The sequence below is a fragment of the Onthophagus taurus genome, chromosome 11, assembly GCF_036711975.1.
Source record: "Onthophagus taurus isolate NC chromosome 11, IU_Otau_3.0, whole genome shotgun sequence".
Classification (NCBI taxonomy): domain Eukaryota; kingdom Metazoa; phylum Arthropoda; class Insecta; order Coleoptera; family Scarabaeidae; genus Onthophagus; species Onthophagus taurus.
Genome location: NC_091976.1, coordinates 19,027,445 through 19,055,184, shown reverse-complemented (window position 1 = coordinate 19,055,184; position 27,740 = coordinate 19,027,445). Strand labels below are relative to the sequence as shown.

Sequence of the window (27,740 nt, the reverse complement as noted above, 5' to 3'; positions counted from 1 at the left end):
TTGTTTGATTATGCTAATGGATTTCCCTCGGGAATATTAGGCAATTATCTTAGTCACGTAGGAACCTTATTATTACCGTCATTGTTATCCTATGTATGTCAGGTAATACACCTGGGCTTTAAAGCTAATTTCATCGACATTTCACCGGGCGACGATGCTCTCAATCGGACCAATTAACCTCGTAGGACCTTTAAGTCCCGCATTATAATCACCATCCACTATTTCGACTCTTACTAACAACCACAGGGGCTCTTCTCTTTAGCTTTATTAATTACTCTAGGTCGACCGACGTCGAATCGCAATTAGCCGCTACGTTAATATGCCAGGACAAGGGACCGAGAGGATAATCTTTATTTGGGTTGTCGTGGCTATTGTTGTGTAAACAAGGTACTTTGAAATTTATGGGTACAACGCGTTCATGAAACATGATATGTTTGAGTTTGTGGTGCGATTAACTTTTCTTAGAAAGATAACAAGGAGTAACAATTATATTTAATCAAAGTATATTTGCGTTTCTTGTAGAAATTTTTCTATACAAACAATTTTTCCAGAAACAAAAATGCTCTTAGTTTATACCAACTTTAGGTTGCTCAAAATGATTAAAAATTGATTATAAATCTCGGGAAACTTGTTTAAACGATTAATACATAGTTTATCATTATTCCAAGTTGTTCAAAATCATTAAAAACTTGTCGAACAGCTTGTCAAAATTTGTCCAAGGTGAGAAAAAGTTGCTTGAAAATTGTTACAAACTTGTTCAACTCTATCCAAATTAATCTTGTTTAGTAATCATGAAAATGATTTATAATCATTTGTAATTGGAAACTTGTCTAAATGATTCAGAAGTTGTTCATAGCTATTTTAAAAAGTTATTTAACTGATTCCAAAACTCTTCAAAAAAGATTCATAGTTATCCAAAGCTTTCCAAATAATTACAAATCACATCAAATGATTGGTGAACTAGTTCACAGCTATTTCAGGTTGTTTAAAATCATTCAAGTAGATGAAGTAGTATGATTCAAAAGTTGTTAATAGATATTTCAAGTAATACAGAATGATTGAAATCTGATTACATATCATTAAAATCTTATTGACTGATTCAGAACTTGTTTACTACTAGTTAAAATTAGTTCATAGCTATACAAAACCATTCAAATTGTTGCAAGCAATTTCAAATGATTGAGAAATAATTTATCGCTAGTTCAAGTTGTTTAAAATGATATAATACAGATTGGTAACCATTGAAAGTTTCTCTTGATGATTGAGGAATATTATGTTATTCCATGTTTCTCAAAATAATTGAAAACAGATTGGTAATCATTCAAAGTTTGTCCAAATGATAGCGTTTAATGTTGATACCTATACCAAATTCTCCAAAATGATTAAAAACTGATCGATAATCATTCTAAACTTGTTCAAATGGTTATGTTTTGGTTGACAGCTATACAAAGTTGTTCAAAATGATTGCAGGCTGGTTTATTACTTTTGGAAGAGTGCCCAAATAGAGTAAACATTGTTTTCCTGCTGCACTGTGTAAATACCAGTTCGATCAGCTTTTAATACAAGCCGGTTTTAGCTTCAACTCCTGCCACATCTCTAGGAAAATACATGCTAATACATTTCATAATCCAGGATTGTGATGCTTGTACCTCCGTGCACCCTTTATAAACGTGTGACGTGGGTCTACTGTTCTTGTTCGATTCAAAAAAAATCTTTTTCCTCTATTTTTTTATTGTGTAGTTCTGTTATAATTATTTACAACAACTTACCGATGCTGTTATACATGCAGAGCGGTCTACAAGTGGGCTCATCTTCTTTGTCTTATTATCGTAATGAGTTTGAGTATTGTCCATCATATCGGGATCTTCTTCTTTCTCTCTAGACCGTTGGGTTTGTAGTTCCTGATCTGAGCTGTCTCTCCATCTCTTTGGTGGTCTACCTGGCAATCTGATTCAGGGCGTGTTATTTGTTATCACAATTTTCGTTAATCTGTTATCTGGTATTCTATGAACGTGGTAGAACCCCCGATTAGTCATTGATTACGGAGTGCTTAATTCTGAGCCATCTAATATTCTGTAAGATTGTCCTCAGGGTTTTAATTTCTGCTACTCTCAACATGCTGGTGGGTTTGTTTGTGTTCTTGGATATTTCATTGCCCTAATGCCTTATTAGGCGGATGCAGATCTTGTATATTTGCACTTTACTACACATATCAATTAGTTTATTCGATCAAACAGTATATCGTAGGCAGCCTGAAATAGTAGACTCTTTGTTGATCTGACTTCTCAGGTCCTTTACGTGATCGTGAGCGCTTGAAATGTGCACACCCAAGTAGGAAAATTCCATGACTTCTTCGGTGGCGGTGTTGTTGACTAGCAGTTTACATCTTGTTGCCCCTCTTGTTGGTGTCTTTACAGGTCACCTCTAAATTGGGGATTATCGCAGCGTCGTCAACGTAACATATGCAGATTTTTTTTTGATTTATTTTATAAGCTAAGTTTCAAGTTATCACTTCCTCGATTTTTTTTTCCATTAATAAGTTGAACAAAAATAAGCTGATACTATCGCCTTGTAGGGTGCCACCTGGTGTGCCATTACGTTAATTTTCTTCGTTAATTTTTTTCGCATTTTTTGAATATAAGAATTATTATACTGTTATGCCATCGTATCTGTTAAATAGTTCTATTCCTCCACATTTGAGCAATTAGGTTTATTGTCAGTTCCAGGTTGTGAGTATGCTTTTGTAGGATAAGAACCAGCATTTGGTGCTTTTAGTTGCATAGATGTTAACTTACATCTTACTGACGGCTTCAAGTTGCCTTGAGGTTTGTTTCTTTCTCAGATTTGGAGCTAGAAATTAGTTATTATTCGTGTTATTACATTTAAACCCTAATTGTGATTATGCTTTAACTTCGTTATAGGTGTTTCAATTCATATCTTATTTTATCTGTTGTATTGCATTCTCGTTCTCCACTACGTTACCACTGTTGACTAATAATGTTTCAGGTCCTAAATTGTGCTACCTCTTAAATGGCTTTAATTGTACCGCATAGCTTGCAAGCCACTTCCAACAGTCTATTAAAGATAAAATTACTTGCCCTCGGTCAACAAGTGTTATTTAGACACCAACCTAAAATAAGTTTACCATGATTAAGATAAATTATAGCGAATGGCATTATAACCGGTTGATGACAAAAAGCTATACCCATCTCCGAAATATTTTATATTTAACTAATATGTCAATAAGTATTGGAAGAGTTTCAATTCAAGAGGATATAAGCAGCTCTCTTGTTTTGAGAGTTCGTCGTGATTAGCTCTATATTCATACAATAATATCCACGACAGGTCTAGAATCTTTATTCACCTTCACTGATATTACTTTTCTTCTTCTTTTTATTACTTTGAGACATCTCTGTAGTCTCTTAATTATTCATAGTCTATGCTGCGAAGTTGTGCTCCAGCTTTCATTCCAATATTATTGGAGGATTTGTTTTTTCTTGGGAGTCCATCTTGACTATCCTTGGTAGTCTTGAGGTATATCGGGCCCATCTCACAATGTCGCATATCTCTCTGATATCCTCACTTCTTTTAAGGCCCTAAAAGGTGTATCTTGTTAATGACCTTAACGTTTTTATCTCTTTGTATCTGGCACCGAGATGTTTCTGATGAATTTTGTTGCTATATTTTTGACTTGGTAAGATTCAGATGTTCGTTATATTCCAAATTTTTTTTTGCCCTGTATAGAGGTCTATACTCCATATCTTCTATGAATTTTTCCCAATGATATATTTCTCGAATGTTATCATCTGACAACAGTGAGATCGGCACTGTAGATATGCTTATCGTTTTAAATTTGTTAATTCTTTAATTTTTAGTTTGAACCATTGTTTTTGAATTAACACTAGACCTAGAACCAGAAGCTTTTGAAAAAGCGTTTAACCTTTCAGATACCATATTACAGCCTTATTCAGAAACAAGTTCGACGTGTCGAAAGCAGTTAGAATTTAATATAAATGGAATCCAATTTACACATTCTAACATAATCACACCACGAATTTTAATCTAAACTTTTGATCTTATTGGTTACTAAGTCTATTTTTTAAAATTTCTTATTATATAATCTTTTTACTAGGATATAAACCATGATATTAAGAGGCGCTTGCACGTAACACCTGGTGTTCTAAAGCCTTTATTAGGGTGCCAAGACACGCACATTTTATGTATTCCAACATAACCCGAGGTCTTTGTAATAACAACCCTGTTACAATGTCGCCGTGATATTTTAGAGTTTCCAACCACGCTATCCATCGTATAACATCTTTTTCTATGGGCTAATTTGTTTAGTTTTGTAGGGAATAACAAAGCAAGCTCGTTATTATTTTAATGAGACACGAAAGGAAATGCTCTCTAATTAAATTAAGGGATTGATACGGGTTGTTTCAATGAATGCCTTTTGAAAACATCTAACGAAGGGTTCGCGGTAATTAATAAAATATACTTATTTCGTCCCATTGTACGCTTTTCTTGTATTCGTTAATAAGGAGAAATAACGAGAAATTTGAACAGAAAATTTTTACTTTGATTTATGTAAGTATCAAATAATATTTTTAAACGTAATACAAGCGATTTAAAAATAAAACATTCCCCTTTAACCTGTAAAGCTGTTTAAAACATAAACCCCTTTTGAGTTTTCCTCACAAACGGAGCTTATACGACTTCTCATTACACCGCGTGTTTTGCGACAATTATCCCCCTTTGATGTCGCGATACGTTTTGCTTCTTTGTTGTCAAAAGCCGGATTAACCAGCATGTGCACACACAGACAGAACATTAAATTAAGCCGTATTAATTAAATTAGGTCGTGATTCCCGCGTTTCACGAGATAATGAGTGATCACAACGTTTACCTCTTATCCTATAGTTGGGTTGTCCTATTTTTTGGGTGCGGATACAATTTCGTTAAAAGCTTTTTACCACAGGGAAACACGATGCGTTCGGATGAGATCGAAAATACGAGGAAACAAAAAAGAATTCGTTGCATTATTCACAACGACCCGAATCTGAATTTAAAAACGACCGGGTGTTAGGCGATTGCATTTAAAATTTTTATTTAGTTTTTTTTTTCTTTCAAACCCATAACAAATCGCCGCTTTAAAGTTTTACAAGAAAATCTCTAATGACCTCGAACCCGGAACGGCTTCTCTGTTTTTACGCTTTACTGGATTTTATCATTTTTAATTAAACACTTTTTGCGAACGAGGTCTTTGTTAGAAATGGGGGGCTTCTCTTTTACTGGAATCTGTACAAGTTTCCTTTGAAGTTAACATTTTTACGGGCATCAGCATCCCTCTCGATTATGCTCCATGTATTCCAGGACTTTGTATGTTAATTAAACCGTTTTAATCTACTTTACATCAAAAGGAAAAATCCGATTGAATAAATTTCAATGATTTTTGCAAAAATAATGAAGCAATACTTTTGTAGACAAAACTTTGTACGCTCGCAAAACTAAATGAGTTTGCCGTAGATTTTACGTCCATATCTCATCCATTTAAAGAGCGAGGCTTGCGCCAAAGTTGCTCAGGTGCTTGGGTCATAAAACGCCACCCCCATAAGCAGTTTCGCTGCGGAAGAAGCTCGTAAAATTAAAAGTTGTAAAATATTTTCCAACTCTGTATTGCTTACGAACTCTGCGAATTGTAGTGTAGATGTTGCTGTCAAACATCATTTCTGAGGTCAAATGTACTAAAAGAAATATCGATTATTTTTAAAGAGTTTACTTTTTTCCCTTTAAAGTTTCTTTTTGAATGTTATATAAAGAAAAATTGTTTTCAGCACAAACCGAAAAGTAACCCGTTATCAGCTTTTCCTTACGTTCTTTGTGCGAAGTCAGCTTTTCGCATCGTTTCGCTCGACTCGAGGACAAATGCACCGTCGATATATCATTTGTCACCATTTGCACCGTTTCATCTGGTTGATGTTTTCCCATCGTCGAAGAGCGCGCGGATCTATCCACTTCCACCCTCTTGGTACCCCGGATCTTTTATTTCCTTCCTCTTCGATACATCGGAATTTCGAATCCTTGACAATTTCTTTTGCCATCACCGGAAAAATCTATATTAACACTCACGTAATACTTATTTTCTTATTGTATTTTATCTTTTTTGCAGGAAGTTCAAATTTTAAAAGCTCTCGTCCTTGGAGAGGAAGAACGAGGACAAAGCCAATACCAGGTGATGTGCTTCATTTTCCACACGCCGCGTGATGCTTTTATCCCTTCGGACGCAATGTCAAAATTAAGACAGAAAAATCCTGGAACGATTCGTGTCCCTGAAGACGACAAAGGAAGAACAAATTACAGTATGGATTATACGGTTATTTTGAAGCGATCTACGGTTATTTCTCCTCATATAGCTGAAATGTGTGCTGAAGCCCCTGAAAGTAGTTACACAAGACATGAAGATATTAAAACTTGGTCAAGTATACAAGGTACGTAAATAAGTTATTTATTTTTGATTTTTTAACAAGTTTTTAATTGAAATAAATTATGAAGAGGTTCTTAAATTAAAAAAAGAAGCTGAAAATTATCTATTACCGGCTCCTTCACCAAAAGTTGTAATCAAAACCGAGTTGAATGGAGGCGCAACGCGAAGTTAGAGTTTACTTCTTGTGCGACTAACGTCGAGTGACATTCGGAAAGGAGGCATTCGAGTCAGTGAATTAATGATGGTTTTTAGGGATAAGGACTTCTACTTGGTTCGAGTAACGCCCGCGGCTTTCATCCATCAACCCTTGGCGCGAATAACATTATTCCCACTCTCACAAAACTTTACCACGCGATCGAAACTTTCTTCATAACCCCAAGCAGTAATGTAATTCGATTAATTAATTAATTAATTAGCCATGAATTCGGATGTCGCTTTGCTTCGTGTAACCCTGGTTGTACATAAGAGAACCGGCTGAGTCGACAACGATTACGTATTCATTGGTGTTGATTGCGAAACCATGCCTTCGTTAATAATTAAACTAATTGCGCCGCAAGTGTCATCCGTTGGCTCATAGCCAAGCTCGTCGTCGTCGTCTCAAGCTTATTATTATTGCGTTATCCTGTTAGTTGTCACTGAGGACGAGCTTGGTACTCTTCGAAGCGCTGAAAATGAAAGGGTGACGACGTTGGTGGCGGTTTCTTGGATTACACCATTAAGGAAACTTGATGCCGAGCGGTGAGTGCATGCGAGAGCGCTTCTCCGTCGTCTATTGTTAAAATACCTGACAAATGTGTTATCAAGAAGTGTGGATTATAAGATAAGAAGAAGTTTACTGAAAGTTATTTTTAGGAAAGGAAATAAGTTTTTATTGTATATATAAAGATGCTTAAATATATATATTTTCTTAAAATAAATTAATAAGTATCTTCTTTCAAGCTTTCTTTATAACGTCTTAAAGAAATGTTTTTGATCACGAAACTTTGTGATTTGGTACTAATGCAACTCCAACTAACTTTGTTTGAAGGGGTGTAGCGTTCTGTAGCCTTTCTGGATCCAACTACCGAAAGATGATGGAGAATCTTTCAGATGAACATTTGGCTGTTAACTGGAGTTGAAACTTTTTAGTAATCAGGAATAGGAATAATTTCCATTTTGATATAACGAATTACTGTTTGGTCTTTTGATTCAGAACCCAAAATTTAAGTTGGTTTTGTAGTTTTAAGTACTCACAAAACGAACTTTGTAACAGAGGCAACGAATACAAGCACATAGCGACTTCTAAACATTAACCCCCATGATGAAGTGCCTAGCCTTATTTACTATGTATGATGAGTCATTGTCGGATAGGATACTCCATCAGGCGGATGACACTTTTATTATCTGTTTACCACGGGAAACATCTCGATGCAGTAACAGAACATGTCCGCAACCACCAATATTTCATTATGTCAAATAAAATCCATGGGTATAACTTCCTAGTGAAGTATGGGTTCCTAATCTCAAAGTGAACTGCGCTTAAAGTAGTTCCATTAGTAACGGATCGAGATATTTCTATATAAATAATATAACAATAAAAATTCGATGGTGATTTTATATTCCTGCATCAATTGTGACCACCAGGATAGTTTGGGCTTTTGATATGATCGAATATGGTGTATGCTCTAAACGGTAGATTCAGGAAGCTTCCTAACTGTTACTTCGTTTTGGGTTGTGTAGCTTTTTGGAAACCCATCACATGGCTTATGAGGTGCTAGATCGTTCTCTGGGGTGAACGAAGTGGCTTAACCACTTCATTGTTTCATTTTTGTAAAAAAAGTTGTCTAGAAACTGTCACCTTATTTTATTTTGTTTCCTTAAGTCTTATAAAATAGTAAGTTATTCTTCCGTGAACTACATACTTTGCACTGTCTATCAAAATATGTATTAAATATATATTATAAAAATGTCTATCAATTAAACGCATTAGTGACAGTGTTGCTGATGGACATCTGGGTTTTTCTTCAACTTTTCCATATTTTTCAATAATTTTTTGAATGAGATCTATTTAAAATTCAAAATGAGATTTTGGACCTCCCTGTTTTGTATATATAACCAAAGAATTCCAAATTGTCTGATCAAGAAGGTGTTGAAATATTTTATAATAATATTTCTTCCGCGCTTTGTGATAATAGGATAACTTGTTCGATATTGATCAACTTTGTCAACATCGCCCATAGAATTGTTGTAATCATTGATAAATTTTGAAATTTTTTTAAAATCTTGCCTTCTTTCATCTTCCTTTTGTCTTTCTGTTTCAGACTTTTCCTCTCTGGTATGCCATTATTTCTCATTTTTTCAACTTTTTCTATTGCAGATCTTTCGGCACATCTTTCGGCACATCTTTTCTGTTGAATATCGTAGTACCAAATATAGTAGCACATAGTATCGGGGAAATATAAAAAGTATTAAAATGTCAGTGGTAAGACAGTGTCCCAAATTCAAAATTGGTCTCATCAAAGACATAACAATTTGTGCTCCCATTCCTGGTCTTTATAATTATTATCAATTATTGTTCCCTTTCCTGTGTAAATGATGAATGACCAAATATATCTGGATTTCGATTCGCATAATATGTAAGATTTGATGCCGAATCTAGCTCTTTTTAGAGGCATATACTGGAATGCAACCCAATCTACCCTTATAGAGCATCAGACTCTCGTCTGTTGTTACATCTGTTTCAAGTGTGATCGCAGAAGAAAATTTTTAATTTTTATTTAGATGTTCAATGACGCCATAATTTATTTAGTTTTTAATGTGGGTGCGTTCCTGCATTATATCTTACATTGTATGTAAAATATAAGCAACTCTTCAATAAACTAAAACGCCTACAGGACATAACTTTTGCAAAAAATGGTGCTTCAATCAAATCTTTCTTCGACCTTGCAAAATTTGAATATCAAAAAAAACCATCAATTCTCCATTTGTCGGATTCCACTTCTTCCAACGTGAAAATATTAAATTGTCGTCCTCTCGAATTGGCATTTCCCCAAGCGAAGTGCATTTTTGGAATATCAATGAAGATTTCCAAGACAGTAGATATTTTTTTTGCTGACCTGGGCTTGAATACTTAACCCAATAATTTTGCTAAATCATCGCACTCGTGATATACAAATAACCACTGTATAGTAAATCAAGGAAGATATATTTTTGCCGAAACTCTTTCTAGGGTGCGTTGGCGTACTGAGATGAAATGCATGATATTCATTATCATGCATGACTACTTCTAAAAAAATTTCTAAAGCTATCACCTTCAAGGTTGAAAACAGTAAAGTGTTGTTTAATCTTGATTCTTCCAATACTTTTTAAAATAATTTTTAATTTCATTGCTTTTAATTTAATGGTTTACCTTTACTTAGGTAGAGTGATTACCTCCTTCGGTTCTACTTTCACGTCCTTTACGCCTCTCAGAGTTTAATTACGTTCATGTTACTAAAATTTCAATTATACTCGTGCTCTAAGCTAAGGCCAAAGTAAGAAATTAAGCACACATGATGTTTTTACTACAATTATATCTTGATCTACCAGAATTCAGTTTTCTGCCATCTGGTGCCAACTGATTTTTATACAACAAGTTGATTTTACTCCTTCACAACTTTGGTTACTTGCATAACTTGATTTTGATCGACTACAAGTTTCCATTACGCACAGATTGAAACATTGATATCTACCATTTAATGAAACGTCAGTGATGTAAAATATTATCCATCAGATGACGACCACCCTTTTCAATTTGGTTTTCAAGTCTCCAGCCAAAAAAATATAACTGAGCTCAATCTCCCGCCATTTATCAATTGCACCGTTTCTGCAATGGCATTTATCAACGCAATTAAAGTTCGTGGTTTGTTGAGATAAACACGTATTAATTGATTTGTAGTATGTGTTGTGGCATTATTCTGTAGAAAATAAACTTCATTTATCATTCAGGATTTCAACATCATTTCAAGGTGGCATAATAATCTTTACATTTTATTATGCAAATATTTCCTAAAAAACTTTATTATAATGAAATCAACGTGCTCCATACTCTGACAATCCAATTATTCTTTGCCTCTCCTATATTTTTCCAAAAAGGACTCTAACAAACTTCCTGCATACTAGCGAAATTTTATACAAACTCTTTTAGTTTCAGCAACTTGCATCCCAGTTTCGGATTTAGATGTTATTTCTCTTGGTAAAATATCGATTGTGTGCATAACCTATGGAATAGATGGTGCAGAGTTGCAAATAGCGAGTTTACTAGTACCACAGAAATAAAATTAGAGGTTCGATTTCATGATTTCAAAAGCACATGCCCTACATTATCTTGAAAGGGGACTCCGAAGATTCTAACCACCATATTGAGTAACTCTATTCCAGCGACATATTCGACCTCCGGAGGCGGCGCAAAGCAATTTCAGCTAGTTTCCTCAAACCGGATCATTCCCACCGGCTGTTCCAAAACCTTTTAGCTAACTTTATTTTACACAAGTTATTTTATCGGAGTATTATATGTTATCCTTTTAGGTAATAAAGTGACAACTTATTACTCAAAAAGTTACATACAAACTAAAATATTTAAGAACAGAATATTAAAAATTTAGGAATACTCCTAAGCGCATCTAGCATGATTTCCAGATCTTTTACTGCCACTCCTGGCTTTGGAAACTAGTTGTAGCAATTAGAAATGTCTTTTCCGCTCTTAAGCGATTAGACATTAATTGTGCTTCTCGTTGAGATTAAAGAACACACACGAAATCTTCTGCTATTATTGCCGGAAAGTTGCTGCGTTACATTGCTCTTATTCCCAGCAAGTTTATAGATACAGAACGATAAGCAGTGGAAAATATTTCTCGCACTAACATGTATTATAAGACGAAGAGCAACATATGCATGACCCTGTTGACCATGAAAACAAATAGTAGTATTGCATACGCCGGATATAGGGGCTGATACTAAATGGTGCTGAAATGTGGAGAACAAACCACATCATAGCCAAGGATAATGTTGAAGAAGCAGTTTCGTGAAAGGTGATAATTGGATTTACTTGCTTTATTCTGGAATGATTCTTAAAGATGTAGTGGTACAGGAAATCCATCCAGCGATGGAAGCATGGAATGGCTTGAAAATCTATTACACTGGTTTTAAACTTATTGTCTATTATGAACGCCACCCCAAGTTTTTTACTTTCTTTATTCTTGTCACTAAAAAATAGCAACTATGTCCTAGTATCTGTAAATCTCCTTCCTTTATAATTTTTTTATCCCCCCATCATTTTTCTGTGCATTATGTATTAAATAATAAATATGAATGGCGTAATTTTCGTTATTTATAGACGAAGATATTACGGGTAACTTTAAATTATAAAATAAGAGCAACCTTATTGAAAGTTATTTTTAGGGAATAACTTTTTGTAGGGTCATAAAATTAACGACTCCGCCCTAAAACTCGCCCCACCTTAAATCTCACACGCACATGGAGCGATTAAACGCGGCGGCAATGAAGAGTTACGGGATAACATTAACCAGAATTTACTTTAATTTTCAACATTACCCGAACGTTTAATTGCGATTTATGCCGAGCCGGGTTATTATAAGGGGTGCCCCCTTCGACCCTCCGGGCTGCGAAACATTCGAAATTAAAGATGAGATTATTCTGACCCAGTTCCGGCGTACTCGAAAGCTCCGGGAGAATCCCGACACTCTGCCCGTGGGCCATACCACTGTTATGCAAATTGAATTTTGTAAAACTTGGCCGAGGGAGATATGCAAGTTGAATTTAATCCTGGGGAGTACATTTACCAGATTGCCAAGTGAAAATATGTCAATTATATTTTATATCAATATTGGTAAGGTATGAATTTTGGAGTTATTAACATCGTTATAGTAATTGAGTTGTTGATGTATGACCTGTAAGAAGAGAAGATGAAGCGGAGGTTGACGGTAATTGAAATGAGAAATTGTCGCAATCTTTCATGATCGCCCCGTCCGGCTTAAAGCGAGTTATGTGCCTTTGCAGGTTTATTATGCTCCGCAAAGTCTAAGAGCTATTTGTCCTCGCCAAACGGATGCAAATGGCGCAGTGTTGGGTTCCCCCCAATTAAATTTCTAGCACAATTTTGCGCTTGTCATGCAAATTAATACACCATCGGGGGGGCACGTTAGTCTTGCTTTGTTTCGTTTTCAAGATTATATTCTATCTCTTGAGCGTTACTCTTAATGGTTATTAATGGGATTTTACACTTTATTGCCGGTTGGATTTGCATGGAGGAGCTTTCATTACTCTCCATCTAGCTAAAACTTATCTAGTTCAAACACGATATAAACTTAAAATTTAATTTAAAGTTGAAAATTGTCTTAGAAATCGAATTTCCTATCTAGGAGATGTTTCAAAAAAGATGTGTTAGAATTTCCTTCATGGCCAAAAGGTTGTTTCGTAGAGGACAAACGGCCTCGCGGAAGGTCTCGTAACGCCATTCCGACATAAATTGAATAAACCGTATGAATTTATAACGTCTCCAGCGCTTTGTCACCGCGGTGAAATTGCGCCGAGACGCCTAGGGCGTTCGACCTTTATTTAATTTCACGGTGCGCGAGCGCTGGGTGATTCTGAGACCTCTTAAATATTTGATGCGGACCTCATAATAGGATCAGTACAAAACTGGACGACAACCCATCTAACAATAAACTGATTTTTGTAGAACACAGCGAAGAAATTTCTGTCTGGGATTTATTTTGGATACAACCGCAAAACAAGACGAGCATGTAAACGTTTTACCCAATTCTGCTCCCTTGCAAATTGCACACGGCAACCACTCTGGTTCATGTTAGCCCGGGAGGTAAAATGTTTCATCTTGATTACATAACCCTCACTTTTTATTTTGACTTATTTGCTAGGTTTATCGTAGAATAAATAATAGTTTCCTAACAGAACCTACACTCGTATAGATGTTGATATTAATAGACCTGTTAGGGCAACACATTGATTTGATTAGATTATCTACGACAGATCTAAGGTCAGAGTATAGTAGTGTTAAAGGTGTTACGTTGGATGTCATATTTGAGTCTCCGATTGACTAAAAACCTCTTTTTTATATATTCCTCGAAAGGCTGGAATACGCTGCTTCGTTTTGACCTTCAGTCTATCGTGGTTTTATCCCTTCAGTCCCTTATTACTTTTTAGTTTCCCACATATTCCGCAATGCGATTATATTTCCTCACTGTATCCAGCATATGATGTTTCCTGCTGTATAATGTCAGTGTATATCCATCTAACACAATGAAAGAACGTATGCTCCGCATCCTCAATTTTGTCATAATATTTCCGATTCCGAAATCTTCTGTTCCCACAATTAAGCCTTGAAACACCCATGTCCTATTAAGAACTGGGTCATATAGAATTCGTTCAAGACACAGTTGTACGACAGCCCTTCTCGATGTCACGGATGATATTTTCCATGCAATTGACCAAAAAAGCGCCACGATCCTGATTCTCTTGGACTTCTCTAAGGCCTTTAATACCATTCACCACCCCACTCTCTTAGCAATACTCCACCATATTGGCCTTTCGGAGGGTGCCATAAAGTTTTTTAATAGTTACCTCCTGAATCGGTCACAAACTGTTAAGCTTCATGGAAAGGAATCTTCAGCAGCAGTGGTGTCCTCAGGCGTGCCGCAGGGTTCAATTCTTGGCCCTCTGCTCTATCTAATTTATACGGCTGCTTTACCAAAAGTACTAGACTATTGTACTGCTCACATGTATGCTGACGATACTCAGGTCTATTACTCATTCAATGAGAATAACATTGACAAGGCTGAAAGAGCTATCAATTCTGATTTAGACAAATTGGCCCACGAAGCTTCAAATCATTGTTTGATTATTAATCCGTCTAAATCAGCAGTTATGGTATTTGGGAGTGGTGGTGTGGTGAACAGGGTCAAGGGGTCTCTGAGTGTCGGAGTGGGTGGTGTTAAATTGAATTTTACGGACGAGTGCTGTAATTTGGGTATACGTCTTGATACCGCACTCCGATTCCGTGGACATGTTTCTTCACTAATTCGTAGAGCCTACGTGACGCTTAAATTATTGTACAGTAACAGGAGCTTACTTAACCAACGTTTGAAAATCCAATTATCTGAAGCTCTTGTTCTGTCCATATTCAATTACGGAGATGCTTTATATCATCCATGCTTAGACTCTGTAACCAAAGTGCGTATCCAAAGAGTGCAGAACTCATGTCTGAGGTTTATATATGGTATTAAAAGACGGGAAAACATATCACACACTCTGAATTGGGCAAATTGGTTGAATATGACGCGTCGTAGAATCCTTCACAGTGCTTGCCTCTTTCACAGAATTATTATGTATAAATGTCCACCATATTTAGCCAATAGAATCAGGTATCGCAGTGACGTGCATAATATTAATATACGACATCGGCACATGTTATGCATACCACGCCATGAACTTCAAATCTTTAAAAGATCTTACTCTTATAATGTAACTACTATTATGAATAGCCTTCCTGATTCAGTCAAGCAGCTGAGTGAGCGAAGTTTCAAGTCATATTATAAAAAAATTCTTTTGATTGAGCAGAACAGCATTTAAATTTAAATTTAAGTTCTTATTAAGAGGTAATATTCATATATTAAGGGGGAGATTGTTCGCGGCAGCTTGTTCAACCTTTTCTTCATTTTGCTATGTTTTTGTTCTTTAATTTTGTTGTATTTTTTTTTTTTATTATTCCTTATTATTGTTATTTTTCATTGCTAACTAATTTAGGTGCTTACTTCTGTTAATATAGTTTTTTATATATATATATATATAGTTAGTGCTATCTTGTTTGAAACCAATTTATTTATTATTTCTATTATAAAAGGGCCGATGAAAAACAATAGCAGACAAGCTATGTCTGCATTGACTCTGCTCTTTTTGATGATGCGCTGTTATTAAGTCCGGTTATGTTGATAATTTCAGAGTGTTTATTATTTTATTTACTTTTATGTATTATTTTTTGTATTTTTTTTTTTGGGCTTGTAAATTCTTTGTTGCATCATCAATAAACATATATATTATTATATTATTATTATTATATGGTAGTCAACATCCCCCCATCTTCTGTACACCCATCTCTTTAGGTCATGCATTAGTCTTAGCGTCCATTTGGCTTTTTCTGTGTCCTGACACCATCTCTAGTCCCATTTAGTAAGTGCCTCCACCATTGCCTTGTTAATAATGTCTATTGGAATTACGATTCCCACTTAAAAATTAAATTACGCGCTTATTGTTCGAATTGAAAGTCTCATCATGCTTATATCAGCTAAATTCATCGCCTCTTTAGTTATGATATTTGATGAGTCTTAGAGACCTGCCAAAATTCTTGGATTATGGACGCGAAATTTTTCTGTTATAATTATTATATTTTCCGCCCCTATAGAAACTTCTCTGTGGCTATAAAGATTGATGGAGAGGGCTGTGAGAGATCATTTTCATTCCCTAGATTGTGGTTGGTAGATAAATATTTGTGATTTGATGTTAAGTACCTTTATTAAAATTTGTTTCAATGCGAGACTCAATTGCTAAGTACTGTCAGATTACTATTATAATTACTGACGAATCTTCAATCTCGTTGCAGCGGGCTGAGTCTGGAATTCTTGATCTTGACTTCAGATCATTCGATAAAGAACTACAAAACCGCAGTATTTATTTGTCACTTTTTATCTTTTTGAGTTTCTGAATTATGAGAACATTAAAAGTTACAAATTGCTAAATAATGAACAACAGTTTATTATGTTATCGTGATGTCCAGAACATATAGTATTTGTTTAAATTATTGTCTACATGGACTACATTAGAAATAAGTATCAAGACCTGGATCCACAATTAGGGATGTGAAAGCATTGTTGAGTCTAGTTTTGCATTTTGGACAAATAAAAAAGGACTTACTTGTAAAAGTCTGGTGATCAGGCGTGGACCATCAAATCTTCACGATGATTGTTATTTGTATGTTGCGAATATGCTGTTAGACTTGTTTCGAGATGTCCCACAGAATGTTACAGCCCCAAATCAGTACATCCAGTCTAACATCTAAGAAGCTTTAGAAGGCACTCATGATAATAATGACATTTATTGCCTTTGCTGCAAGTTAACAATTAAGAACAAAAACTCAAAAATTCCCTCCTTAATTATTACGGCGAATTATCCTGGGTAGTGGCAGGATACATCAATTCTTGATTAAACTGACGTAAATTCAAAAATTCACCCCTTTGAGCCTACGATAAATCTGGACATATTCTTAGGCAGGAAATGTACTGGAGGGTCTATTTGAATTGGCTAGAATAGTTTAATAGCGGTGTAAATTCTGGCTCTTGAGAAAATAAATTCCACGTTTACTATTAAAGTGTATTACAATATCAATTTTCCACAAAAATCGTTATTATAGGTTATTTAACTTGGTTTTTGTGATATCTATCCAATGCTGAGCGCTCCACCGTGTGAAATATGTGATTCCCCGAACCGACTGTCGCTACATATCTGGCAACTCAATACCATTAGTAACCGCTCACAGCCGGGTACGTGTTTTGACGTGTTGATGATGTTATTGCAGCTTTGTTTATATAACTGTTTTTAAAAGTACCTAAGTTATTATTCAACTGTTTCTGTCTCTGTGTTTACATTACTTAATCTAATAATATATTATTTACATTAAATAATTTTAACGAACAGAAAAATTGAAGTTAATTTTATTATAATAAATTTAAAAAAAAGCTTAGTAGTTGTAATGACGTCTACTTCTACTTTTAGTTCAATAAAAATAATCTAGCACTGATTGTGAGTAACAACAAAAACTAGACTAACATTAGCATTAGAACTAACACTAGACCTAGAACTAGAACTAACGTCTCTAGTTTGAGGTCTAGTGTTAGTTCTACTTTTTATTGTAATTCAAAGGAAAATCGCAAATAATTAGAACTTGAATACAACTAACCCAAGTGTTATAGCAATCAAAAACTTGATTAAAAAGTTAGAATGAACTCGCAGTGTTTGTGATGGCCGTGGCAATGTTGGTCGACCAGCAACTGTGGGAGAGTATAACAAGTGGTCAAAGAATCAACCGGAAGACTTTTCCACAATTGTTGTTCAAGCTCTCCTTGTAAAGTTAAAACGTAATAGCCATCAATCACCATTACCATTCAACAGCGCTTGTATTTTGTTAAAATTAGTGTCGATTAATGACTTACATAATGTTTGGGATCAAATTAATAAAAAATTACATGAAGTAGCCTTTTTAAGAATCCTCTGAAGTACAATGTTCAACTTATAATAGTAATAATAATGCCTTTATTAACCCATACAATTAGTGTACAAGTAAAAAAAAAACAAAATACAAAAACGTAATAATAAAAAATAAGTATAAATATACAAAAAAAAACAAAATTACACCAAAACTGCAAAGGCTAACAGGTGGCTGTGTCAGACAACACCACAAAGTAGTGAGGTCTGCTCTTCCCCCAGTCTCCATGAACACAACATATTGCTTGTAAGTAAGTAGTGAACATAACGCATAAGACAAAAAAACAAAAAACAAAAATTGAATGCATGAATAACAATTAAAGCAAATAAAAATTAAAATTTTACTCTAGAAAACCTAAATTGATTCCATCTGTCGCTCACAGAGAAATCGCTTGTATTTATATTTAAAACTCGACAGGTTCAATATTTTTAATGAACGAGGAAGAGTATTCCAAAAGTTTGTCACACAATAACTGAAAGAATTCCGAAATGAAGCCGATGCGTGACGTGGAACTGTAACTGCATCTTTTCGACGAATATTGATATCGTGGATGTCAGTACGATCGATATCTTCTTGCTCAGATAAGCAGGTGTTTTTTTATTTAAGATTTTAAAATAAATTACTCCCCTGTGAAAAATGTTCCTATTATACATATTCAGCCACCCACACTCTTTTAACTTATGTGAGATTCTGCAGTACTTTCGATTTCTATAAATTAGTCTTAAACACCCTTTTTGGACATACTGCACCTGTCTTTGATTGTCCTCAGTTATGCAAGCACCATAGACCGAGATACAGTGATTAAAATTGGATAAAATCAAAGAATCAGTCAGTAATCTTTTACTGTTCTCATTTAATACATGCCGATATGGATAAAGGGATTTTATTTACACACATTTTAAGATTGTCATTAACAAATTTCAAATGATTCCTGTTACCAAATACTATCACATTAGATTTGCTGGAGTTTACTTTTAAGCCATGCGCCTCAGAAGTGTCAACAAGTGATTGCACATCAGAATTTATTTTGACAGCAGCAACATTAGTCTCGGTGTGAGGACATGATAGTAATAACTGAGTATTATCAGCATAAGCATGGTATTTACAATACTTCAAGTCCCTGTAGAACATACTAGTATAAATGATGAAAATAACAAAGGACCACATATACTGCCCTGAGGAACTTTAGAGACAAATTCTGGTTTAGATAATAAGCTTTTAGCTTTCGTATGTTGCCTTTTGTTCAGAAGATAATGTTTAAAAAAATCAATTGCCGTCTGACCGAGACCAATGTAGTGCATAATGTTTAACAACAAATGATGATTTATCATATCAAATGCTTTGGAGTAATCTAATATCATTGCATGCATATTTCCCTTGTCGAAACTCCGCAACACGCCATCCACAACATCCATTGGTACAGTATTGCAACTATGACCCGGTCTAAACCCTGACTGATTATTACAAACTATTTTTTCTAGTGTTTTAGACAGAGCAGGTATAATGCTTATAGGTCTAAAATCAGTATAGCACTTAGGAGAGTTAACTTTCGGCAATGGAGTTACTATAGAAATCTTCCAACAGTCAGGGAAAACGACTTCCAAGAGACATATATTAATGATATGCGTAGTCATATCTAATAAGAATGGACGCGACATTTTTATTGCATTTATGCCAAGTAGATCACTTCTAACGGCATTGAAGTGAATACATGATATAACTTTAGAAACTGCACTCGGTGTTACAGTATGAAAAGCAAACAATTCTTTAAAATTTCGTAACATAGTGTTGTTATAATATTGTAATAAATCATGATCAATGTTATTATTTGAATTGTCCAAGAAATAATTATTGAATTGATCTGCATCACACAAACGTGCAGGAACAGAATGCTTACGCTCAATGCCCAACTTATTATATGTTTTCCATAAATCGCGAGTATTTTTATTTTGAAAAATAGTATTCATGTAAACCCTCTGTTCCCTACGTACCGCGGATGTAACATAATTCCTTAGCGATTTGTAGTATTCCCAATGTTCTTGTGTCTTTTGCAACGATTCTAACTAAAATTAAAACTTATTCTGCTCATTCAGCAGATATTCTTTGTAAGCTGACTTGAAGATTCGCTCACCCCTATATAGACCGGACGTCGATTTTGCTAAATTTTTAAACAATTTGGAAGACACCATGTCCAATTTGGTCTTCCAAGTGGTTAGTGCAACCGTTTATTACTGGCTATTGAATCTTTTAACCTGAGTCAAATTATCTCATCTGCTACCCGTGTCACTGCTACATCGGCTACACTTATTGACTATATTATTGTGGATGTAGATGCTTCTGTAAACGATACAAGAGTCATTTCTGTGCATGATGTTGCGGATCATTCTTTGGTGTATGTACACTTAAATTTGTCTTATCCTAAGGCTTCACCTAGGATATTGAACTATAGAGACTTTAATAATTTCAATATGGATTTGTTTTTTCTTGATCTTCTTGCAGTGCCATGGCAGGGTATAGTCGGTTGTGATAACATTAACGATAAGGTTAACCTCTTTAACTTTTTTATACTTACTCTTTTTGATATCCATGCGCCGATGAGAACTGTGACAACAAGAAAGAATTTTCGACCTTGGGTGACCGACTATTAAAATTTTAATGAAACTTAGGGATGATGCATACAGTAAATTTAGAAAAACGAGTAAACCCAATGATTTTAAATATTACAAGGAACTGCGGAATTTTACGAATTCTTCCATTCACAGAGAAAAGAAAGCATATCTCTCATATACGTTAATGAAGAAAGATTCTCGCGAACTTTGGCACAGTTTTTGTTGCATGGGTATCCTTAATGCTAAACAACACCCAATCCCTGTCTCTATAGGCAATCCTGATCAACTTCATTATTATTTCCTTGGTACTCAGGTTAGTGTCCGAGATGATGCCAATTTCATTCATTATTACCAATCGAATGTATTGCCTAATATAACTGAATCGTTGTAATTCACTCTCGCATCTGAGAAAAAGGTTTCGGATATTCTGTACAGTATTAAAATACCTACAACCGGTATTGACGGAATTAGCGCGAATTTTTGTTGTCCAGTTATCATTCCTTACATCTGCCACATTGTAAATTATTGCCTCGAATATTCTGTATTTCCGGAACTTTGAAAGATGGCGCAAGTGACGTCAATTCCAAAAGCTGCTAACCCTCGTGAACTTAAAGACCTCTGACCCATTAGTATATTACCCATTTTATCTAAGATTTTAGAAAAAATTGTGGCTATTAGACTGAATCAACATTTAAATAGTTTTAATATCTTACCGGTCTATCAGTCTGGTTTCCGTGCTGGTCACAGTTGTACTACGGCTCTCCTTGACGTAACGGATGATATTCTTAAGGCCATTGATCGAAAACATGCTGTGGTTCTGATCTTGCTGGATTTCTCTAAGGCCTTTGATACCATACACCACCCCACGCTATTGGCTATTCTCCAGTACATTGGTCTTTCCGTAAGTGCTATAAATTTTTTTGGAAATTTTAAAAATCGGATGCAAACTGTTAAGCTTAGCTTAACGAGAAAGAGTCATCAGCAGTTGCGGTGTCGTCAGGAGTACCACAAAGATCAGTTCTTGTTCCCTTACTTTATTTAATCTATACTAGTAATTTACCAATTACTTCAACATTACTAAGTGATGGTCTTTGGAAGCAGGGGAAATAAAGGAAACTTTATCTGTAGAGGTGAGCGGCACTGGATTGGATTTTACTGAGGAATTCCGCAACTTGGGAATGTATCTGACAACCTCTCTTAGATTTCGTGAATATGTCTCTTCCCTTGTTCGCCGTGCATACGCTAATCTTAAATTGTTGTACAGTAACAGGAGTTAGCTTAACCAACGTCTAAAAATTCAACTGTGCGAAGCTCTTGTTCTGTCATTATTTAACTTTGGAGATGTTGCGTATCATCCATGTCTGGATGTCGTCACCAAGGTGCGTATTCAGTGGGTACAGAATTTATGTTTGCGATTCATTTATGGTATCAAACGGCTGGAGAAAATTACTTACACGTTAAATTGGGCCAATTGGCTAAACATGTCTCATCGTAGAGTTCTCCACTGTGCCTGTCTTTATCACAAAATCATTACCTACAAATGTCCTCCGTATTTAACTAATAAGATCGATCAGATTCCGTAGTGATGTGCATAATATTAATGTCCGACAGCGCCACACGTTATGTATACCCCGTCATAGGCTGCAGATTTTTAAACATTCATTCGGTCCTTTTTTTGATCGTAACCAATTTTCCACAGTCATTATCCATATTAAAGAAATAAATTCCGTCGAAAAACCTCTTTTGATGAAAAATTACTTGTAAATCAAAAAAAAAGTAATATTTTTTCATTTCTGTCACGGACGTTACCTTTTAAATATTTGATGCTCATAATCGAGGTGAGGTAGAATAGGGGCTCGATGGGGGGTCGTAAATCTCCAATTTGAAAGAAACAGAACTAACCGGAATGACAAACGGGCTCTAAAGGGAAAACTAATAAATCAAACTCTTCTCGAGCTTTAACGACATTGGCAAGGAAAGTGGATCGATAAATAATCGTTTTTTAAGATTTTTTTTAATATTTTTTTTAACAACGTTATTAAATAAACGTTGAATATAGCCGATTTAAACCCCCAACAATTTTTTCTTCCTAACGATTTATCGAGTCGTTTATTATTTTATCGTTAGCTCGGCTTTTTTCGAGACTCCGGCGCGGCGTCCAAAATTGGGCGCCACGAAAATTATAGCGCCAGCCAAAAGCTCAGGGTTGCCAAGGGAAAATGAAAAAATAACTTCGTTGGCGCCAAGTTCTTTCCGATTTTTTTTGTTAAAAAAACGTTCTCGTAAAGCATAAAAAAATCATTTTACGACGTCATTCTGTACAATTTTATCTTTTACACTTTTTATTTAACCTTAATTTTCCTTTTGTATCAAATGAAGAACCGTGAAAGACAAAATAGGTTGCTCGACGTGGCGTAAAGTAATAGTAAATAAAACCGTGCAATTTCCTTCTTGGGAGATCGGGGAGAAGAAGAAGAAGAAGGTTTTTCGGTACAAATAAAGGGCGAACATTACCAAATTAACAATTACTCGTCCAACTCGGGCACGTCTTCTCAAAACAACAAACGGGATGGGGGCGTTTGAAGGACGAAGAAATCGATGTAACTCGACGCTTCTCTTCGTTCTCGGATTCCTTTTAATTCAGTAAATGCATTTCGAGCAATTACAGTTTTATGTAAGAAACAAAGGCACTGGAACGAGTTGTCGTCGTTGTCATAGGGTTGAGGCCCAAAGACGTTTCCGGGGAAAAGTCCTCTACAACTTCCTCCCACGTAGTTTTTGTCTTACCCGAAACAAGTTTTGTAATCGATTTTGTCCCGAACAATTTAAGATAGTTTGAAATGGAGTTTTCTGAACGATAAACGATTTTGACGTGGAGAGAGTTAAAATTCAATAAAAAAGGATAAAAACTTTAAATCTAACATGTTTCTATATTTATTAATTAATTGTTTGTGTGTTAACTTCATATAGTTTCAGTGAACTGTAAACTTTATAACCGACGGGGAACTGTAAAAGGGGGTTACCTGTGATCGCGGGGGAATTCCTGGAGGCGGCGACGAGTAGTCCATAACTTCAGTCAGTTTACGGAACCAACTGGATTAATTGGTGCAATTCGTGGACGGGCACGACTAACCGGAAACGGGTTCAGAGGGATGTTGAATTCAGATAACGGGGAGTATAGAAGGCTTAGAAGCTACCGTCCCCGTAAGATTGTGCGCGAAGCCGCAAACCGCAAACACCTACGAGGCCCGTAATGAGCCGTTTGCATTCCGCCTCCGGAACCGAGCGGATCTCGCCCGTGAATAATTTGTTTGTTTGCAAAACGGGGCATTACTAACGGTTCTTAGTGGTTATATCGTGTGATGTAGCTTGTTGCTGTCTTAAAAGGGATGAAATTTGAAGGGCTTATCGTCAAAATGAATAGTTTATTTTAAACAAGATAATTTTCATCAACAAACACGTTGTGGATTACATAATCGTTGGAGTTGAATGGAGATTATTACTGGACTTAACCAAGTTGTGTGCAGTAGTACATGTGAAAATAGGAGAGAAGCTTACACAGGATATAGCGTTTAGAGCAAACTACTCCACAGACATTACCGTCCATTCAAGCGTAGACATACACTTTATGTTATTACATCACGTTAATAGTTTGTAAGTGTTATGCTGCAGACAGAATCTTGTTATTATCCCGCAAGATTATAAACTTGAGATCAAAGAAATTTAATAAAGAATTTATTATTTTTAAACTGACAAACTTGCATTGAAATATTAAAAGGAATGGTTTCTATTTTCAAAAGGAAAGCACCACAAGTAAACTAAGTAGTATATATTCGGATTCTTTGAGTAGAGATTTTTCCAGGCACGCCATAAAGCTTGGAGTTGGACACGTAGCCTGGAGAAAAGTCGGTCCGATCCCCTTTGTTCCTCTCGGAATAAAGAACGTCAGCTCAGAATGGACTTCTCCGCATTCATATGCCGTATATTTCCATTATGAAAACCGTCCTTGACCAGTAGCATCGTCGTTTCCCCTTGAGGATCATAAATCTAACGAAATTGCAGGGCGTTGCATATTTTTTTATGATCCCATTCGATAACGTGATGGTATTTACTTTTACGAGTCCGGATCGGGAAAAAAATCTAAAAGTTATTGAATAGGTGAAAATTGGAAATGAGCGAGTGGCGATAAGTCACGTCAAAGTTTGCCCCATACATCATGAATCATGAAACGCTTTCGAAACCGCGAAACGCAAACCGAAACTGCGCTGTAAGGAACAAGTCGCGAACAAATTTTAACTGAACGTTCATAACTCAAAATGGACCCTTTTTCTCTGTGCGGTGACGGATCGCAAGCAATTTCTAGCATCTTCATCCTTTTTTCAACCGACTTTCACAACTTTACCGAGTTATCTTCGGTGACGTGGACTTTTGCTAAACTTTTCCATACTTTATTCGTTAAAAATTGATTTATGATATTTCCAAAATTTTTGCCACATATATAGGGTGAATGAATTATATATATGTAATTCAAATATAGAGACATATAGAGGTTGAGTTTATTATTATGGCGAAGCTTACGAATGAGCAACGTTTGGAAATTATTAAAAATTGCTATTGCGTTTCTGAGTCAGATCGTAATTTTATTAGTTATAATTGTTTAACTACACTACGTGCCAAAAAAAATGCAATACCTCGAAATAGATGAGCTACCAAGCTGGAATCTTATCAAAACAATTGGATGTATGTAAAAAGTCGGCGATAAAAACATCATATCGGTACACAAAGAATTGCAAGCTTTTATACGGTTTTTTGCTGTGAAATAGATAATCTGTAACAGGCAAGTTAAAAAGTGTATCACAAAGTAAATGCCATTTGGTGAGTGAACGTTGGTTTTTCGACTGTTAACAATGTCTAGAATTGGTGGAAGACTGCGATTTAACTAATTGTTTGACATTGAAAGAGGGCGAATTGTTAACCTGCACGAAGCAAGTATTCCGTTTCGTGAAATTGGTCGAAGATTGAATCGAAATCCTTCGAAAGTGCTTCGAGAATGGACTGCGTGATCTGAAGAACATAATCAACATCGTTTTCCTGGAAGCAGATGTACTCGAGTAACTAACGAACGCCTTAGATAAATCAGTCTTAGAGACAGATTTTGTTCTTCGGCTGCAGTTGGTGTTGATTGCATGAGAGATCTGAGATTGAACAACCGTGTTTTTGCATGAAGGATGGATATTCTCAATAATAGTGATTCTGGGTTCACATCTTTCTTCTTTTATATGTCATTAAAGCTTAAAGCTTTAATCTAATCAGCCCACACAAGTAACACTGCATTGTAGATGCTGTGTTAGTTGCGGCATTGCATATTTTCCCATCAACCATAGTAAATAATAGTTTGTATTCAATTTCAAGATCAGGTCCTTTTTCAAAGGTACTATTCGACGGTGAGAACTGGAATGAAGTTGAAAGAATTGCAAACAATGAATTAAATAAAATCCAAAGTTGGTTATCTAAAAATCTCCTAACACTTAATGTGAAGAAAACAAAATTTATGATTTTCCGTTCATCTAAGGCTACTTACCCAGCATATAACTTAAAAATTCGTATTCATGCTTCAAACTGCAATTTTTTAAAAAACAATCTTTTTTCATGCACTCATGATGATATTATTGATCGCGTATATAGAAAAATTCAAATATCTTGGAATAATTCTAGACAATAACCTTAAATGGAAAGCACACGCGGAAAGTCTAACTAAACGCTTCAGATCAGTTATTTCAAAATTCTATAATCTACGCAATATCTTAAATCATAGAAATCTAAAGATGCTTTATTACGCGCTTATCAATCTATTTTATTCTATTGCCTCATTACATGGGGTGGAACGTACACAGTGAATCTCAAAATGTTAAATGTCGCTCATCGATATGTTCTAAAAATAATGAACAAAAGAAAAGGAATATACCAAACAGAACTTCTTTATTCAGAACTTGATATATTCTCAATAGAATTAGAATACATAAGAATCTGTATAATCCACACTCACAAAAATCTACACAAACATAAATCTCTTTTTCCTCCTCTGATGTAGTTCACAATGTTCTTAGGAACATTAAGTCATTATTAAAATCTGATAAGTTCAAAGCTGTTGTTTTAACAACAGACAAAACACCGTTGCAAAATTCTTTCTACAAATCTCTCAAAACACAGCTTGATACCCGCATTGCCGCCGGCGAGGTGAACATAAGAATTAAATATGTGAATGGGTCACCTAGAATTGTATCATCTGACAGTGACCGAAGTATCCAACGGGGAAACTAATAGAATCCAACAAGAAGACCCACACACTTCGTTTATTTTATCAGAATGTGCAAGGACTACGAACAAAAACTCACCAATTATACACAGCCACAAATTCTACCGATTTCGATATTATTTTGCTTACCGAAACATGGCTGTCTCCGGACATCACCAACTTGAGTTGCTGCCTACTACATTTAATGTAATTAGAAATGATCGTAATCACCGTCTTGTGGATAGAAGAGTGGGCGGTGGCGTTCTTATTGCCTGCAGTCAGCAAACCAAATTGTTCAACTGTGATATGTCCGAGATTTTAAATCTTGCCCCGCTAATTGATGTGGTTGTTGGTAAATGTGTCTATTTCTCGATCAGCATATTTATTATTACACTATACATACCTCCTGATGTTCCGCTAGATGATTTGGAACTGTTTCTTGATTCGCTTAGTATCAGTTTGATTGGAAAGAATATTATAATTTGTGGCGACTTTAATTGCATCCGTTTTGTGATGTCCGAGAATAGCCTCGACCGCAAATCTTTCCTTTTGAAGAACTTTGTTGATACTTTAAACCTAGTTCAACATAACCATATCTACAACTCTAGAGGTAGGATACTCGACTTAGTATTTACTAACAGTAACCAGCAAGTCAACTGGCCTGGACCCTTCTACATTACTCCATTTTCTATCGAGGAGGTAGAAATCTGTATGAAACGACTAAAGAATGACTCTACCGCTGGCGACGACGGTCTTCCAAGTTTTATTATTAAAGATTGTGCACCCTTCCTCAGCAAACCTTTAACCTTTATGTTTAATTTATGCTTAAAAACTAAAACTTTTCCTGCAGTATGGAAAAAAACTCGGATAACGCCGGTTTTTAAGAAGGGAGACAGATTTAGTATTGAAAATTACCGACCTATTAGCATTTTGAACAATTGCTCGAAAGTCTTCGAAATGTTGCTATACTCCAGAATGAGTTACTGTGTTCGCCCATACATATCTGATCATCAGCACGGATTTATGACTGGTCGTTCAACT

General features: G+C 35.5%; 1 protein-coding gene across 2 annotated transcripts in view; it reads left to right on the top strand.

Moving 5' to 3' along the window:
- Window positions 1-27,740, top strand: part of LOC111424114 (out at first) — a 149,586-nt gene that overhangs the window by 99,789 nt on the left and 22,057 nt on the right. For both annotated transcript variants that reach the window (XM_023057545.2, XM_071199798.1), the window contains one exon: window positions 6,170-6,488. In XM_023057545.2, the coding sequence (XP_022913313.2) occupies window positions 6,170-6,488 (319 nt within the window). The remainder of the gene's footprint in view (window positions 1-6,169; window positions 6,489-27,740) is intronic.